Source organism: Apiospora marii (genome assembly GCF_038362585.1).
Source record: "Apiospora marii strain CBS 49790 chromosome Unknown utg000003l_segment0_segment0, whole genome shotgun sequence".
NCBI lineage: Eukaryota > Fungi > Ascomycota > Sordariomycetes > Amphisphaeriales > Apiosporaceae > Apiospora > Apiospora marii.
The window spans coordinates 4,288,528-4,302,064 of NW_027117374.1; the positions used below are offsets into that span (position 1 = coordinate 4,288,528).

At 58.8% G+C, this 13,537-nt stretch overlaps 11 protein-coding genes across 11 annotated transcripts; 6 read left to right on the forward strand and 5 right to left on the reverse strand.

Annotated features, from left to right (window-relative positions):
* Nucleotides 1–204: 204 nt before the first annotated feature.
* PG985_004882 (uncharacterized protein) lies at nucleotides 205–831 on the forward strand (the record flags this gene model as incomplete). The annotated part of the gene is made up of 1 exon (XM_066824651.1): nucleotides 205–831. The coding sequence occupies one exon, from the start codon at nucleotides 205–207 to the stop codon at nucleotides 829–831; it is 627 nt and encodes a 208-aa protein (XP_066687811.1).
* Nucleotides 832–1,098: 267 nt separating this feature from the next.
* On the reverse strand, nucleotides 1,099–1,460 carry PG985_004883 (uncharacterized protein; the record flags this gene model as incomplete). Its single annotated transcript, XM_066824652.1, has 2 exons — nucleotides 1,099–1,277; nucleotides 1,430–1,460. 2 exons carry the CDS (start codon nucleotides 1,458–1,460, stop codon nucleotides 1,099–1,101), a joined length of 210 nt encoding a protein of 69 aa, XP_066687812.1.
* Nucleotides 1,461–1,570: 110 nt separating this feature from the next.
* PG985_004884 (uncharacterized protein) lies at nucleotides 1,571–2,053 on the reverse strand (the record flags this gene model as incomplete). Its single annotated transcript, XM_066824653.1, has 1 exon — nucleotides 1,571–2,053. One exon carries the CDS (start codon nucleotides 2,051–2,053, stop codon nucleotides 1,571–1,573), a length of 483 nt encoding a protein of 160 aa, XP_066687813.1.
* A 198-nt stretch (nucleotides 2,054–2,251) lies between these two features.
* On the reverse strand, nucleotides 2,252–2,917 carry PG985_004885 (uncharacterized protein; the record flags this gene model as incomplete). Its single annotated transcript, XM_066824654.1, has 1 exon — nucleotides 2,252–2,917. One exon carries the CDS (start codon nucleotides 2,915–2,917, stop codon nucleotides 2,252–2,254), a length of 666 nt encoding a protein of 221 aa, XP_066687814.1.
* Nucleotides 2,918–3,209: 292 nt separating this feature from the next.
* PG985_004886 (uncharacterized protein) lies at nucleotides 3,210–3,557 on the forward strand (the record flags this gene model as incomplete). The annotated part of the gene is made up of 2 exons (XM_066824655.1): nucleotides 3,210–3,328; nucleotides 3,389–3,557. 2 exons carry the CDS (start codon nucleotides 3,210–3,212, stop codon nucleotides 3,555–3,557), a joined length of 288 nt encoding a protein of 95 aa, XP_066687815.1.
* A 28-nt stretch (nucleotides 3,558–3,585) lies between these two features.
* PG985_004887 (uncharacterized protein) lies at nucleotides 3,586–4,137 on the forward strand (the record flags this gene model as incomplete). Its single annotated transcript, XM_066824656.1, has 1 exon — nucleotides 3,586–4,137. One exon carries the CDS (start codon nucleotides 3,586–3,588, stop codon nucleotides 4,135–4,137), a length of 552 nt encoding a protein of 183 aa, XP_066687816.1.
* Nucleotides 4,138–4,555: 418 nt separating this feature from the next.
* Nucleotides 4,556–6,354, forward strand: PG985_004888 (uncharacterized protein; the record flags this gene model as incomplete). The annotated part of the gene is made up of 3 exons (XM_066824657.1): nucleotides 4,556–4,990; nucleotides 5,037–5,849; nucleotides 5,893–6,354. 3 exons carry the CDS (start codon nucleotides 4,556–4,558, stop codon nucleotides 6,352–6,354), a joined length of 1,710 nt encoding a protein of 569 aa, XP_066687817.1.
* A 166-nt stretch (nucleotides 6,355–6,520) lies between these two features.
* On the forward strand, nucleotides 6,521–9,424 carry PG985_004889 (uncharacterized protein; the record flags this gene model as incomplete). Its single annotated transcript, XM_066824658.1, has 1 exon — nucleotides 6,521–9,424. The coding sequence occupies one exon, from the start codon at nucleotides 6,521–6,523 to the stop codon at nucleotides 9,422–9,424; it is 2,904 nt and encodes a 967-aa protein (XP_066687818.1).
* A 174-nt stretch (nucleotides 9,425–9,598) lies between these two features.
* Nucleotides 9,599–10,063, reverse strand: PG985_004890 (uncharacterized protein; the record flags this gene model as incomplete). Its single annotated transcript, XM_066824659.1, has 1 exon — nucleotides 9,599–10,063. The coding sequence occupies one exon, from the start codon at nucleotides 10,061–10,063 to the stop codon at nucleotides 9,599–9,601; it is 465 nt and encodes a 154-aa protein (XP_066687819.1).
* A 332-nt stretch (nucleotides 10,064–10,395) lies between these two features.
* Nucleotides 10,396–11,626, forward strand: PG985_004891 (carbon-nitrogen hydrolase; the record flags this gene model as incomplete). The annotated part of the gene is made up of 2 exons (XM_066824660.1): nucleotides 10,396–10,825; nucleotides 10,878–11,626. The coding sequence occupies 2 exons, from the start codon at nucleotides 10,396–10,398 to the stop codon at nucleotides 11,624–11,626; spliced, it is 1,179 nt and encodes a 392-aa protein (XP_066687820.1).
* A 267-nt stretch (nucleotides 11,627–11,893) lies between these two features.
* Nucleotides 11,894–13,260, reverse strand: PG985_004892 (reverse transcriptase- RNaseH; the record flags this gene model as incomplete). The annotated part of the gene is made up of 4 exons (XM_066824661.1): nucleotides 11,894–12,178; nucleotides 12,739–12,875; nucleotides 12,924–13,127; nucleotides 13,176–13,260. The coding sequence occupies 4 exons, from the start codon at nucleotides 13,258–13,260 to the stop codon at nucleotides 11,894–11,896; spliced, it is 711 nt and encodes a 236-aa protein (XP_066687821.1).
* Nucleotides 13,261–13,537: the final 277 nt, after the last annotated feature.

Below are 13,537 nucleotides of genomic sequence, written 5' to 3' on the forward strand. Positions count from 1 at the left end.
CGGGGATCTCTCCCCCGCATTTATACTCGCCGCTCGGCCTGGATGCGAAAACAGCTTCCCGGAACGAGGCAGCGGCTTCGTGAACCCGCGAAACGAAGGACAGGATACCGGAAACGGGAGGCCCGCTTACGGGGCATGAGTATAAAGGTCCCCGCTGCCTCGTGCGGGAGACCCAGGCTTGCCGCGGCCGGACATCCAGACATCATGCTGCAAGCTCTCCTGCATCTCACCTCCGCCCTGGCCTGTGCCGCCCATGTGGTGCTGGGCGTGCTGGTGCTCACGCTGCCAGGCCTGGCCGAGGACGGGATCCTCACGGCCAGGGTAGGCGCCGCCAGGAACGAGCTGCGAAAGGCCGCCCTCCACGTCACGCTGGGTACCGAGTCGGCGTGCGTCGGGTTCGTGGACCGAATCCGGTGTGCCGACCTACAGACTGCCATCACCGCCTGGTCGCACCTCCCCGCCGTGCAAGCCCTCCTTCCCGCGCTGGACGTGGTCCACCGGCTGAGCATCAGGCAGGTCATTGCCCTCGACATCTTCTTCACCCTCGTCTCCTTCCTCCTGCTCTGCTCACTGTCCGTGCTTGCTTCGAAGATCCGCTTCTGCCTGCGCTTGTTCCTGGCCGTCGTCGGTGGCGCCCTGGCACTGGCCCCCACCCTCCTCTTTCTGATCGTTTCGACGAGCGTGCTAGAGGCCGCCACGAAAGCGGGGTTCGAGACGCAGCAGGGGGTCGTCAATCGCATGGTACAAGGCGCATTGGCCTGTTCGGCCCTCCTGCTTCTCAGCACCTCGGCAGGGATCTTCGTCCTCGGGCCTCTTCGGCGCTACCGGTAAAGTGGATGGTCTGGCAGTAGGGGTTTCTCGTCAGGCGCGCCTAGTCCGCAAATGATAGGCTAGGTAGCCGGGCTTATCGATAATGATAGTAGTGTTGTCCTAGAATTAGTGTCTCCCAGTATGTCGGGGCACGCTAGTCCTGGTTCGTAAATGTATGCATGCAACGCTCCATTTCTCCTACTGGCTCGTTGAACAACCTGGCCAAAATCACGATCCCCGTGCATCACTACAGTTGCATGAAGGCGAAGTCAAATCGTGCTTGAATTTCTAGTATACTGATCCACCTTGCACCATAGCAGATCCAGGCTCTCCTATCCAATGCTGCGGCCCGTCCGAGACCGCGCGACCTCTCTTCTCAGAACCGGTGGGTGCTTCGTCTTCGGGACCGTGCGTCGCTGCGTCTTGGGTTCGACCGGGGGCGGCGTGAACGTCTGCGGCGGGGAATACTGTGTGTCGACGTTAGCGACAGCCAGCCCATCTATACGGTGACATACAGGATCAGTGCAATAACTGCGCCGATGGCGAAGGCGGTCGTTCGAAGGGCTCCCATTTTGTTCACTGGCACTGTTTTGCTCACGCTGTCTGAGAACTGACCTACGAGGGTGGGCAATCGTTTTGTACTTGAGCATGTTGTGGAGGGGCCACTGGAAAGTTGCTGTATTCAAAAACGCTCATCCAAACCCTCGTTTGCAGTAAACCGACGAGCACCCCCCTCCCCCCCCTTCCGCACACTATCAAATCAAATGAAGTTGCCGTCCTGCGAGTACTCGGAGGTGCGGTCGCAGGCATCGTGATAGATACACACCTCATCCCCCCCTGCCTCGCTTTGCGCTTCCGTGCCTTGTCCGGCCGTCATTTGGGAGTCCAGCTGAACGAGGTAGTCGGAAAACGCCACGCGAACCGTGGTGGCGAGCCGTCTGAGCTGCTCGTTCTGTTCCTCGAGCTGGCGACGGTAATGCAAAGTTTGTTGTCTGAGTAGGGACGACCTCTCCTCGCTCTTTTGCCACCTCCCCTCTACTTCCTCCAGGCGGCTCTGTAACCGGGCGGTGGCGGCTTTCAGCTCGCGGTTGTCCGCCCGCAACCGCTGGATCGCAGCTTCCTCCGGCCTAGCGCTGCGGCCGCTGTGGCTAGAGGACGCCGGGCTCATCGCGTCGTCTAGCGGCGTATCTGGCCTGGGCGGTCTAGGCGGCGGCGGCAGCTTCTTGTCCAACCGGGTCGTCATGCTTTCACGGGGCGTATGTGCGCGACTCTCAAGGTTCTGAGGAGGGGGGCTACCGACTGGGCTACCGACTGCTTAATATGCTTCTCTCAGGGCATGAACGTCATTTCAGCGGACAGGTTTACGGAAACAGCAAAAGAGCAGCAAGCGCACAACGAGAGACGAATGTATTACAGCTCGGGAGCAGGAAGTGTAACTAAACTAGAGGCTGTCGAGGTTGTCGAGGTTGCCAAGGTCGCCTTCGTCGCTCAGTAAGCTCTCGGGGAAACAGTCGTCGCTGCGGACGCTCTCGGGCAAGTACTCGTCGTAGAAGCTCGCGAGAGAGAAATCGTCCGCGTCGGCCCCATTGCCCTGTTCCTTCTCGCCCCCTCCCATCCGGCCCCGCTCGCTGCCAACGCTGGAGTGGATGTCGCGTAGGATGCCGAACGCATCGTCCGAGAAGGAGCTGAGGCCATCCCGGAGTTTGTCCAGCTTCTCCTGCAAGCCGGCCGCTGCTGTTTCGATGGTGTCCAGCCTGGCATAAACGTCGCGAAGCATGGTGTGGACAGGCCCCAGATCCGGCTGGGTGCCTGCCTGGGGTGCGCTCTGGTCCAAGGCGGGCAGGCTCGGGGCCGTCCAGTCCGGGGTAGCGTACCCAAAGGGGTCGGCCAGGACCGCGGGGTCCATGGCGGGGTCTATAGCCGGGTGCATGGTTGGGTCAATAATAGAATCACCAATTCCATAAAGGCCATTTTCCCAAGTACCAAAGTAACCTGGGTAAAACTGGGGGTAGAACGAAGACGAGTCGGCCGCGTCGTGGTTGCTGGTGTCATTAACACCCGGTTCGCGGGCGCTGGAAAGAAGCTGGGCGAATTCCTCGTCCGTCATTGTGCTAGGTATCTGCAGGTGTGCTCGTAGGCATTGGAGCCATTCTGTATACCGAGGCAGCTCCATGGTCGGTGTAATATATGGGACGCCGCCGAAGTTAAGCGCCGGCGCCGTTTCGAAATGTTGTTTTCCAAACTTCGTTGACAGAAAGACCAATACCTGTTACCAAATTCAGCAACGCGGGCCGCCCTCGGTATATAATTAGCTGCTGTGTCCCGACCCTAACCCCCTTGGACTCGATGGCGCATAGCAAAGGCCATTTTCGATCGCCATAGTATACAAAGTAGCCACAATGATCCGCTCCTTGGCCATAGGCATAGGGATCCTCGTCAGCGCCGCGGCCGGGTTCACCGTCCCCTCTCGCGTTTGCACCTTGGACCCGCCAATCATGGTGAAAGCGGGAGGGGTCCTGTCCGCAAGGTGGGGCCACGCCCCCCTGGAGATCGCCTCGTAGCTGACAGTGCTCTACAGTCTGGAGAAGCCCGCTGGCAGCAGCTGCATCGCCATGCTCGACTTTGCCGACACCAACTTCCTCCCGATCCGGTGGCAGTTCGGACCAATAAGCTGCACGGGGGCTCAGGTTGCGCAGCTGGTCCTCCCCGAAGGCGTGCCCAGTGGCGACGCGTATCTGTCGTGGTAAGAAGAACATCCGTGCCCTTTCCTCGGCGATGATTGGGCTAATACGCGCGAGGCGCTGCGCTGGGGCATCCACACCCTCTCTGGCCTGCAGCTATGTGCGCATCACAGACGGCCTCGGCAGGCTGGAGGACCCCGCGTCCCTCGATCAAGTCGGCACCGTGGCCTGTGTCGTCGAGTCCTCCCAGACGACGACTAGCCTGGTCACCCAAACCCGATCCGGCACCACGGCCATCGAGACGCTCACCACGGTCAGGACCACGGGCGTCACACAGGCGGTTCCCGCCCCATTCGTCCCTTCGTCGACTGCCACCGCGACAGGGTCTTGGGCGTCCCATCCTGCTGCGCCTACCTCTCCCCCCCTGGCGACGACATCCGGGACCGAGGGGGGGGCCAAAACAGCATCTAGCGCCAACAGCGACGGGAGTCTGGCCCCGACAGCGACTGCCAGTCATAGCGGTGGCGGCAGCGGTGATTGTGGTGGTAGTGGTGGTGGTGGTGGTGTAGCTGCTGGCGCAACGATGTCCACCACGGTGACAATTACGGTAGTCTCCTCCACCAGGGATTGCCCTAGCGCCAAGTAGTTGATGGCTTAGTCGGTGGGCCCGCTGTAGCTGATTCCGTAGTTGATTGGCCCGCTGTAACGGTTGGTCCTGGCCTTGGCTGCGGGGTTACAGCAGGGGTGGGCAGGACAGTTTTGTTTAATAATAAACCATGTGCCATGCCGTCGCTTCCATCCATCCCTTGCGTTCGTGACGGTTGCCGTGCTGAGGCGAGCATTCCTCGAGCCTGCTGACCAGCTGCCCGGCCACACCTCGTGCTGGTATGCCCGGGCTACCCCTGCTGCCGTGGTTGGCGGCTTTTTGTGGAAGGAGAATGCTGGAGCCTGTTTCCGCGTTCCCGGATTCCTGCAAGGCGTGACCACAACAAAACGCCCACCATGCCTCGCACCCTAGCCTGCACCTGGGGCGCATCGTCTGATCCGACCCATCCGCCTCGACAATGGACCCGATCGGCTGGTATGTGATCGCCCTCGGTCTCTCGTTGCTGCTCTTTGTCCTCCTCCATTCCATCCGCATCACGCTCGTGAAACGCGTGCGGCTCCCCGTCTGCGACTGGTACGAAGCGCTGAGCCTCGCCCCGAAGCTCTTCCTCGCCTGCTGCATCGCCGCCAACGGGCTGCTCCTGGGCTACGGCTCGCCCACCCTGGCCGAGCTGAGCCAGCGAAGTGCCCAAGCGGCCGCTGTCAATCTGGTCCCCGTGTTCCTCGGCGGGAGGACCAATGCCCTCTTCGATGCGGCCGGCTTCTCGTTGCGCGCGTACGAGCTGTTGCGCCTATCGTCTTTCTCCCTGGGAGCCATCGAGGCGTTCCTGCACTTCGCGCTCGCGCTCGTCGTCCGACAGGCCAGCACCGATTTCATCGTCTCAGGAAGCATGGTGAGTCACGTGCCCCACCGCGTCGACCCGGGCTGAGCGTGTACAGATAGTCGTGATGCTGAACGTGCTGGCTGCTCTGTTGTTGTCCCCCATGTTCCCGGCCGTCCGACGATTGCGCACGTCCCTCCGGAGGATCCAGCAACCTGTAGCGCTCCTCACCCTGGTTGCCCTCCTGTGGCACGTCTTCATGCTCCCCGTGCCGCCGCGAATCGCCCCGATGGTCTCGCTTGCGATGTGGGCCTTGCTGGCGGTGTTCCGCGTGGCCCGCACCCTCGCGGCCGGCCGCGCCACATTGACCTCGGTGCAGTCGCATGGACCTGGACTGGTGTGGAAGGTGCAAGGTCCACGCCACGCTCGGCCGTATCCAGGCTGCTACTTCTACATATACAATGCCCATTCGCCGACCTTCCACAGGTTCCTCGGCCATCCCATGCTTGTCTATTCTTGGCGCGCCCTGGAGCCGCGGACCGCGAACGAGTCCCCCGCCGCCAAAGAGGCCGAGGCGCCCGGCGAGATGACGTTCCTCGTCCAATCGCCCGGGGCCGCGGGCCAGAAGCGGGCCGGCGACGTCCTCTTCCTCGACGGCCCCTACGGGAAGGACGTCCACGCCGAGCTGTACGAGACCGTGGTGCTGGCGGCGCAGGGGATCGGGATCGCCGGCGTCCTGCCCTGTGCCTTGTACCTGGCGCACCTCCGGAAGGCGAGCAAGCGACGAGATGCCGGTGCAGGCTTCACCGGCTTCCTGCGCGGCCGGCTGCTCACGAGACAGGTCGTCGTCCTGTGGAAGCTGGAGGGGCGCGAGCAGGAGAGTTGGGTCAAGGACTCGCTCGCGAGCCTCCTCGAGCTCGACCCGGACAGGGTATGGCCCAGCCCCCTTGCCCGTGCGTTGCTAACGACCGCAGTCGCTCGTCCAGTTGCGCTTCTATTACCCGAACACAGGCGCGACCGAGCGGTGCCAGGAAGCCCTGGAGTTCCCCGAGCATTTCTCGAAGCACTGGAAGCGGCACGCACACCCGGACGAGCTACACGACGAGATGTCTTTCAAGAAGATGAGGGAGTTTGTGGAGACGGCGTCCCGGCGCGAGGGCCGAAGCCTTCTTCTTGGGGAACTCCCCACCCGATCCCCCGCGCCCAAGACTAACCCGCCGTTAGCGTGTGGAGAGGACAGCTTTGTTCGGCCCCTCCGACACCTCGTGTCCCAGCTCGACGCTTCGATGGAATTCGCTCCGGCGGATTTCCGTCCCGCGTCTCGGCGGGAGGTACCTCTCCAAGACCCTCGAGACGGCGCAAAAGGCAAGGGGCGAATCAAGCGCGGCGATATACGCCACATAACAGGAAACAGAGATGCGGCCTGGATGGTGTAGCATGTAGGTTACAGAATGCAGAACGCGAGATACGGATGCGGGCATCCCGTTTACTGTCTTCTTCCACAGACTTCAACAGAGATCTATAAAACCACGCTTGGTCCTTTCTTCCACTTCTTTTCTTTTGTCCCGGCGTGCCCCGACTGACCTGAAGGGAACACTCATCATGGAAGGAAACCCACTCCAGAACCAGCTCTGGGCCTTTCTTAAGGCCCATCCCACGTACAAGTTCCACCACACTGTACCCAAAGAGGCGCAGGCCAAGCTCCGTGAGCTGGCCGGACAACACAACGCTCTGCCCGGTGCGGAGTCGACGTACCCCGAAGACTGGGTGACCGATCACTCCTTGGTGAACAAAGCAGCCAAAGAAGTGGCCAAGCAAGTCGATACAGCCGTCGCTGGAGCAAGACCAAGCACCCCTATCAATATGCCAGAGCCCCCCAACCACGAGTTTCCTGATGATGCGTCAACGCCTCAACGTCAAACCAAGCCGGGCAGCGACCCCCTGTTCGCAGCTGCGGTGGATTCGCCAAAGGCACCGGCATCGGCTCCGAGAAATCTTCTCAATCGAGCGATGGACTTTTTTGGCGGGTCTGGCAACAACGAAGAATCACGGGAGGCCAGCCGGGACGATTCGGGCCTCTTCTCCACACCGGAGCCTGGCGACAGTACCGGGATGGACACGACCATATCGCCTTCACCCGAGGACAAGAGCAAGGCCGCCGCGCTGGATACACAGACCGAAGTTCAGTCGGAGCTTCACAGTGAGCCAGACCAACCAGAAACCCCCACGCCCTCGCAGAGGCAGAAGCAGAAACCTCAGGCCCCGGCAGCGTCTCAGAGCAGTGCTGAGCCTAGCCCTCCCAAAGAGCTAGACCAGCCAGGTATTTCCACTTCCTCGCAGAAGCCGAAGCCGAAGCCGAAGCCTCCGGCCCAGGTAGAATCTCCCAGTACCGCAGCTACTCGTCTCGGGGAACCGGCTAACCCCGAGAAGAATGCGGCGGATCCAGCGGATCCATCGACCGGAAAGCATGGTCTGACGAAGCATACCGCAACGGAGGACCTCGAGGAACAAACAAGGAAGACCATTCTAAGCCTGGGAGGACATGATCTTGTTCAAAAGCTAACAGAGATCCATTCCCGTGCCGCCAACGGCGATACCAAAAGGCATATTCAAACGTTGAGAGATTTCATTAATCAACGTAGTGGGGATTCTTTCTTCCAAAAGAAGTACGTCGAATCCATTCGAAAGAGAATCAAGGCTGGAGATTCACTGGAAAGTCTTGTTCAAACCATCCCTGCGCCCCAGGGCCAAGCTCCCGTGCCTCAGGCCACAGCGCAGATCCCAGTGCCCCATGCCCAAGCCCCAGCGCAAGCAGCATCCCAGGTCCCAGCTCTGGAGCAACAGCCAGCTCCACAGGCCCACGTGCCTGCGCAAGTTCCAGTGCCTCAACCTCAAGCCCCAGCGCCCCAGGACTCCGCCCAGATCCCAGCGCCCCAAGCTCCAGCACCCCAGGTTCCAGCTCCCGGACAACAGCCAGCTCCTCGGCCCCAAGCACCAGCGCCAGTTCCAGCGCCCCAACTTTTTCAAACGTCCCACCTTACGGCTCCGCCCGCCCCGCCCGCCCCGTCTGCCGCGGCCAAGAGCCACGAGTATGGCCAGCTCATGTATCCAGGAGACTCCCACGAACCTCAGATGGTCCCAGCAGGACCTCCTATCCTGCTGCCAACGTACAACCCTAGCGGGCTCTGGAACCAACCAAGGACACTGCCCGCGCAGGATACGAGGGTGAATTATCTCTTCAAGAACCCCCTGCGCCCTCCGCGCTTCAGCCAGTACTCCGAGTTCCACCCCGATCAGGCTCGGTGGATCCACATACCTGACCCGGATGCAAGGGGAAGCAAAGTATGGGCGTACATTCACGGCATCTCCAAGAAAAACCAGATGCTCGTGGAAATGGAAGGCCTCGACGGGCGAGATTTCAGCCGTTGTCGGCTACTCTCTGCTAAGACCTATAGTACCGCGATCAGCTCCTTCACTGGAGCAATGCGAAAGGCTAAGCAAGAAAAGAGCGTGCCCTATGGTCAGAAGGAAGACTTGGGGAGCCTGAAGTTCAAAAACCTCTTCATCAACAACATTGCTGTTGCCAAGTCGACGAGCGCGCTGCATCTGGCGGACTGCCTTGTGCAGGTCATCTCGTTTGCAGAGGGCGAAGCTACACCAAGCTGGAGCTGGTACTCCAAGTCCGAAGTGGTGAATTTGGTTTCGCGCGAGGTCAAGGAGCTGCTGGATACACTGTCGCCTCGGGAAGGCAAGCAGCCCCGTGCGTCCGACATGCTGGAGAGCGCAGCTATGAACCCCCAAGCCAAGGCCTTCCTACCCGCAGCTCTGAACCCGAGCATGAACCCGAGCCTGAACCCGAGCATGAACCCGAGCATGAACCCGCCCGTGAACCCGAGCATGAACCCGAGCATGAACCCGAGCCTGAACCCGAGCATGAACCCGCCCGTGAACCCGAGCCTGAACCCGAGCATGAACCCGAGCATGAACCCGAGCCTGAACCCGAGCATGAACCCGCCCGTGAACCCGAGCCTGAACCCGAGCATGAACCCGCCCGTGAACCCGAGCATGAACCCGAGCCTGAACCCGAGCATGAACCCGGGCATGAATCCGAACATGAACACGAACCAGAACACGAACACGAACCAGAACATGAACCCCCAAGCCAGTAGCTTTACACCAGCATATACTACAAACCCTCAAGCCATGAACCAGGAAGCCAGGAGCTTCCTACCGCCACTCGGGAACACTCTACCTCCGAACAGCTTCTTCCCCGCAAGCTACCCTGCAAACATGCAGCCCCAGATGAACCCCCAGATGAACCAGAACCCTCAAACCACGCTGCCTTGGAGCGCGAACTACCCAAACATGAATTTCGCAAACGTCAACCCCTACACCATGAACCCTGGAATGGACTCGCAAGTTACGATCCCTCCCAACATGAACTGCCCGATGCCACAGATGTACTCAGCCCCTCAATACTATGGTCAATCATTCAATTGGCAGTAGGGGTAACCATGCCTACAAGAGTCAAACTACCTTCCCCAGCAGACTAGCGAGAAGGCAATACACAAGCAAAGTAATATCCATTTCTTCATAGGGTTTAGTTTTGTATTTTATCAGATGAGAATGTCAAACTGCGCAATTGATACCATGTCAAACCAAGAGACAATAAAGCCTGCTCTAATACCAAATCGTCGTGATGGGGCTAAAGCGGACTCGCTTCTTGTCTCGGTCGTCCCATGGCAGCCGGGCAGCGATCACTGCATTGTGCCGAGCAGCGGCTTGTTCGTAGGCTGGACGGGACTGATGACTAGGCAGAGCGGGCTCTGTTGCAAGCCTGCTTGGCGCCGGCTGACGTGGTTGACGCGGAGCGCGGTTAACGCTGCTCGCTCGACTTCGCCGTTCCTTCTCCACAACGACATGTGCATCGCGGAGTGGAATGCGGTAGTCTGGAGAGCGGTAGTCTGGTGTGTGGTAGTCCGGAGTGCGGTAGTCGGCCAGACGCCTTGGAGACATGCGCAGTGGAGCTAGGTTGAAACAATGCGACTGGTAGCTGGTGGTGATTCGCGACCGCTTCGCGTAAACCTCGACGATAATCCGATGGCGCCAGGTCTCTGTTCGGGGTAGCGGCCCGCTTCGAGACATCGCGACGGGTGATAAGACTAGGTGAGGACCGAATCAACACGGTATTGCTTCATGGTGCCTACGCGTAATTCTTACCTGGACTGAAGGTCATGCACTGTCTTGGTACTTTTATATTCCGTTTTCTATTACAGTACAAAGCGAGATGTCGACACCCCGTGGGGCATCCGTTATGAGACTACTTCTGCATCATGCAAGTTCTTCTTGCCACCTCCAGTCTACTACATAGCTATTTTTAAACATCTAGGGCGAGCCGCCATACTTAACGCTGGCCCAGGCGGTCCTTACAAGCACCGACCTAAGCGCGTTAGCACACCCGACTCACCTTTCTCGCCATGAAGTTCGCCTGTCTACAGATGGCGCCTCGGGAGGGGGAGATCGAGCACAACATGACGCGGGCGGAGAAAGAGTTGCTCGCCGTCGCCAGCACGCAGCAGCTCGACGTCCTTCTGCTACCTGCTTTGGCGCTTTCTGGCATGGCGCGGCCCAACGTTGGCTCGGTCGCTGTTGACTCGCCCTGCGTCGAGCCACCGGGCGGACGATTCACCTCGCTCTGGACGAGAGCGGCGGCCCAGAAGTACGGCTGCCTCGTCGCCACTTGCTACGCCGAGGCCGCGGACACCGTAACGCCAAACGCACCAAACGCGCCCGGGCTCTGCGACTCCGTCATCATGGTGGATCCCAGAGGAAACGCTCTGCTCAACAGCCAGGAAACGGCCCAGCAGACGTTCGTTCCCGGCATTGGCGGGATAGTGGTGGGCAACCGTGAGTCTCTCCCCGTCCCGTATCCGATAGATGATGCTGAAACAAGGCGTAGGCGTCAGTGACTGGGAGCCCCTCTACCGACTTGCATGCTCCGTCCGTGAGACGCAGCCCCGCGTGGTGTTGCTCCCCATGAGCTGGATCACGTCCATGGACGCCTACGAGTTTAGCTGCGCCCCGCTGGAGCCAGACTGGCTCGCTCTGGACAGCTGGCTACGGAATCTCCGGCCACTAGTAGCCTCGAACAATGAGCACGAAGTGATCTTTGTCTTGGCGAACCGTGCTGGCTCTGCGCAGGGGACGTTTTATGCGGGCACGAGTGCGATCGTCGGAATCGCGCGCGGCGAGGTTCACGTCTATGGCGTTCTGGGCCGCGCCAGCAAAGACCTCCTCGTGGCGGATGTTTCGCACCCGGCCATGCTGCCAACTTCGAGTTACGGCGTGCCGAGCAAAACGTGTGCGCGCGATGACCGCGCGGTGGGCCCTCCAAGCAAAACCCCGCGAAGGCCCATGGGTCCTCCGCTCACGATCCCCTCGACCGATGCGGCCATGGAGCCGCGAGAGGTTCATGTCGCCACGCCGTACCCATCCATCGACGCCCGTAGGCAAGGCAGAGTCTTCGACGACAGGACGTTCTCACCCGTTCCTGTGGTAGCCACTCGTTTCGCAAGCGACACACCTAGCACCGCCTTCGAAGATCTGTCGCCGGAACTGCTGAGCGCCGACGCGACCCTTGGTAGGTCGATATGGGACGCTGGCTGCAGGGACCTTGGGTTGGACGACCGTAAGTGCGGAGCATTCTAGAACCGTGCACGAGAAACACTGGCGGATGAGGAAGGAGGGGAAACTGTTTTGTTTATCTGAAGGCCCCATCGGCCAATCAACATAATCCGGTACCCATCTGAAAGTCCCGACTAGATCGATTTCGTGGTCGAATCTTGCCTCCGTGGACAGAACCCCAATGGAGATTGCGGGCGCAGCGTGCCCGCAATGCCACAGGGCCGGAGCAAGAGGACCCACCAGCGTATATAGCAGCCTTATGGTGGCTGGGAAGACTCCTGAATAAACTGATCACAAGACTTCGGGATTGATCAACCGTCCGCCGCTGCTTTCGCCTTCCGTCCCAAATGGACAAAGGCCGCCCGAAGCGCCTCGAGTTGTTCGTTGGCCTTGACTGCTGACATCAGTCGCGCGAGGTCCTCGGCGGTCGTGGAATCCGATGCTTGGTCGTGCCACATAGGGCATTTCGCCTAGAACTGCTGCCCAACCAGCCAGCAACACTACATAAGAAGCCCGACGGAAAGCTTGCTGAGGGCTTTTCGAACAGATTCTCGCTCCAGGGCACACATGCCATTGCTAGGGGTCGTCAGACGAGGTAATCAAACGCACCGCCAACGGCTCGATCTCCAACTGGCGTTTGTTCTCTGCACAGACATGTTCGGGCGTTCGTCACGTATCGGAGTGTGAACTGATTGCAGTATTTGCTGACGTTTCCCGACGCTGGCTCCTCCAGGTAGCATGGTCAATATTGTTTCGTCGCCGCATTGGCTCGCTGATAAACATAGCAGTCGTTCATTGATGAAAGGTTAAGCGCATACTAAAACATGTGGTAGAAAAATAAAAACTTCCATTTGAATACTGCATTGACCAATGCCGCGCGACTTTTAACACCGCGCAAGTGTGCCCTTTTCACGCATGTCATATACAGTAGCTAACTACACATCTAAGCTTTCATAACTATCTCCTCTCCGCAAGAATAGCATGTCTCTTTTGAACATCCGGGAAACATCCACTTCTCGCACGTTTCGCATTGCACCATTCGGCAGTCAGGATTCTCATACTTCTCGCAACAACAATGTCTAGGGAATTGCTTTACATTGTTAGTAATTTGATTGAAGCCTCAAGGAGATACTCACTTCTATCCACTTTAACACTTTCCCCTGTATATCACAATTCTGTCTGAAATAAAAGTTGCGCAAGGGTTCCTTTCGGCTAGGATGCCAGTATTCTACTTCAACCAGCCGTTCAACGGTCTTGCAATTGATATACTGTTCTATCTCGAGTCAGTATATTAGTAGTTGGCGAAGTTGCTAGTACGTACCATGATTAGAGTAGATCAGTTCATCTTTCCCGTAGAAGCTGAAGTCTCTTTTAATAGAAACCTCATGAGGTCTATACAGCCATGTAATCCGCAGGTAACCACTCTGGCGGTCCTTTGCACGAATCTCTCGAACTCTGGCGATAGCTTCATCGCCGGGAAGCCGGATGGCAACGTAGTCTCCTTTCGTGATCTTCACACCGCGCCCTAGATAAGTTGGACTACAGATTTTTGTAATGTGGCACAGTAACTTACAACTGACGACTGTGTATCGTGTCCAAATGCGGTATGGCTTACTCCGCTCTGGGATACGAGGCCGTGTCTTTGCCCTAACGGCCATTGGAGTTGCGAATGTAGAGGGCGGGCGTTTCTTGCTACGAGAAATCACCTAGGATCGAGGTCAACTACTTCTCGTTATATACCCGTTCAGTACTCACCAAAAGACGCCCAATCGATCTTGGCAGCCTGGGACTGACAGTTGGTTAGAGGAAAATGCATTTGGTTAGATGCAGAGAGACTGGTCTTAGAAAACCAGGATATTCGTCGCCTCCTGTCTGTTATCTCTGCAGTGGTGCATTTCCGTATTCTAGCAGTCACCCTGGCCACGGAAACCATTG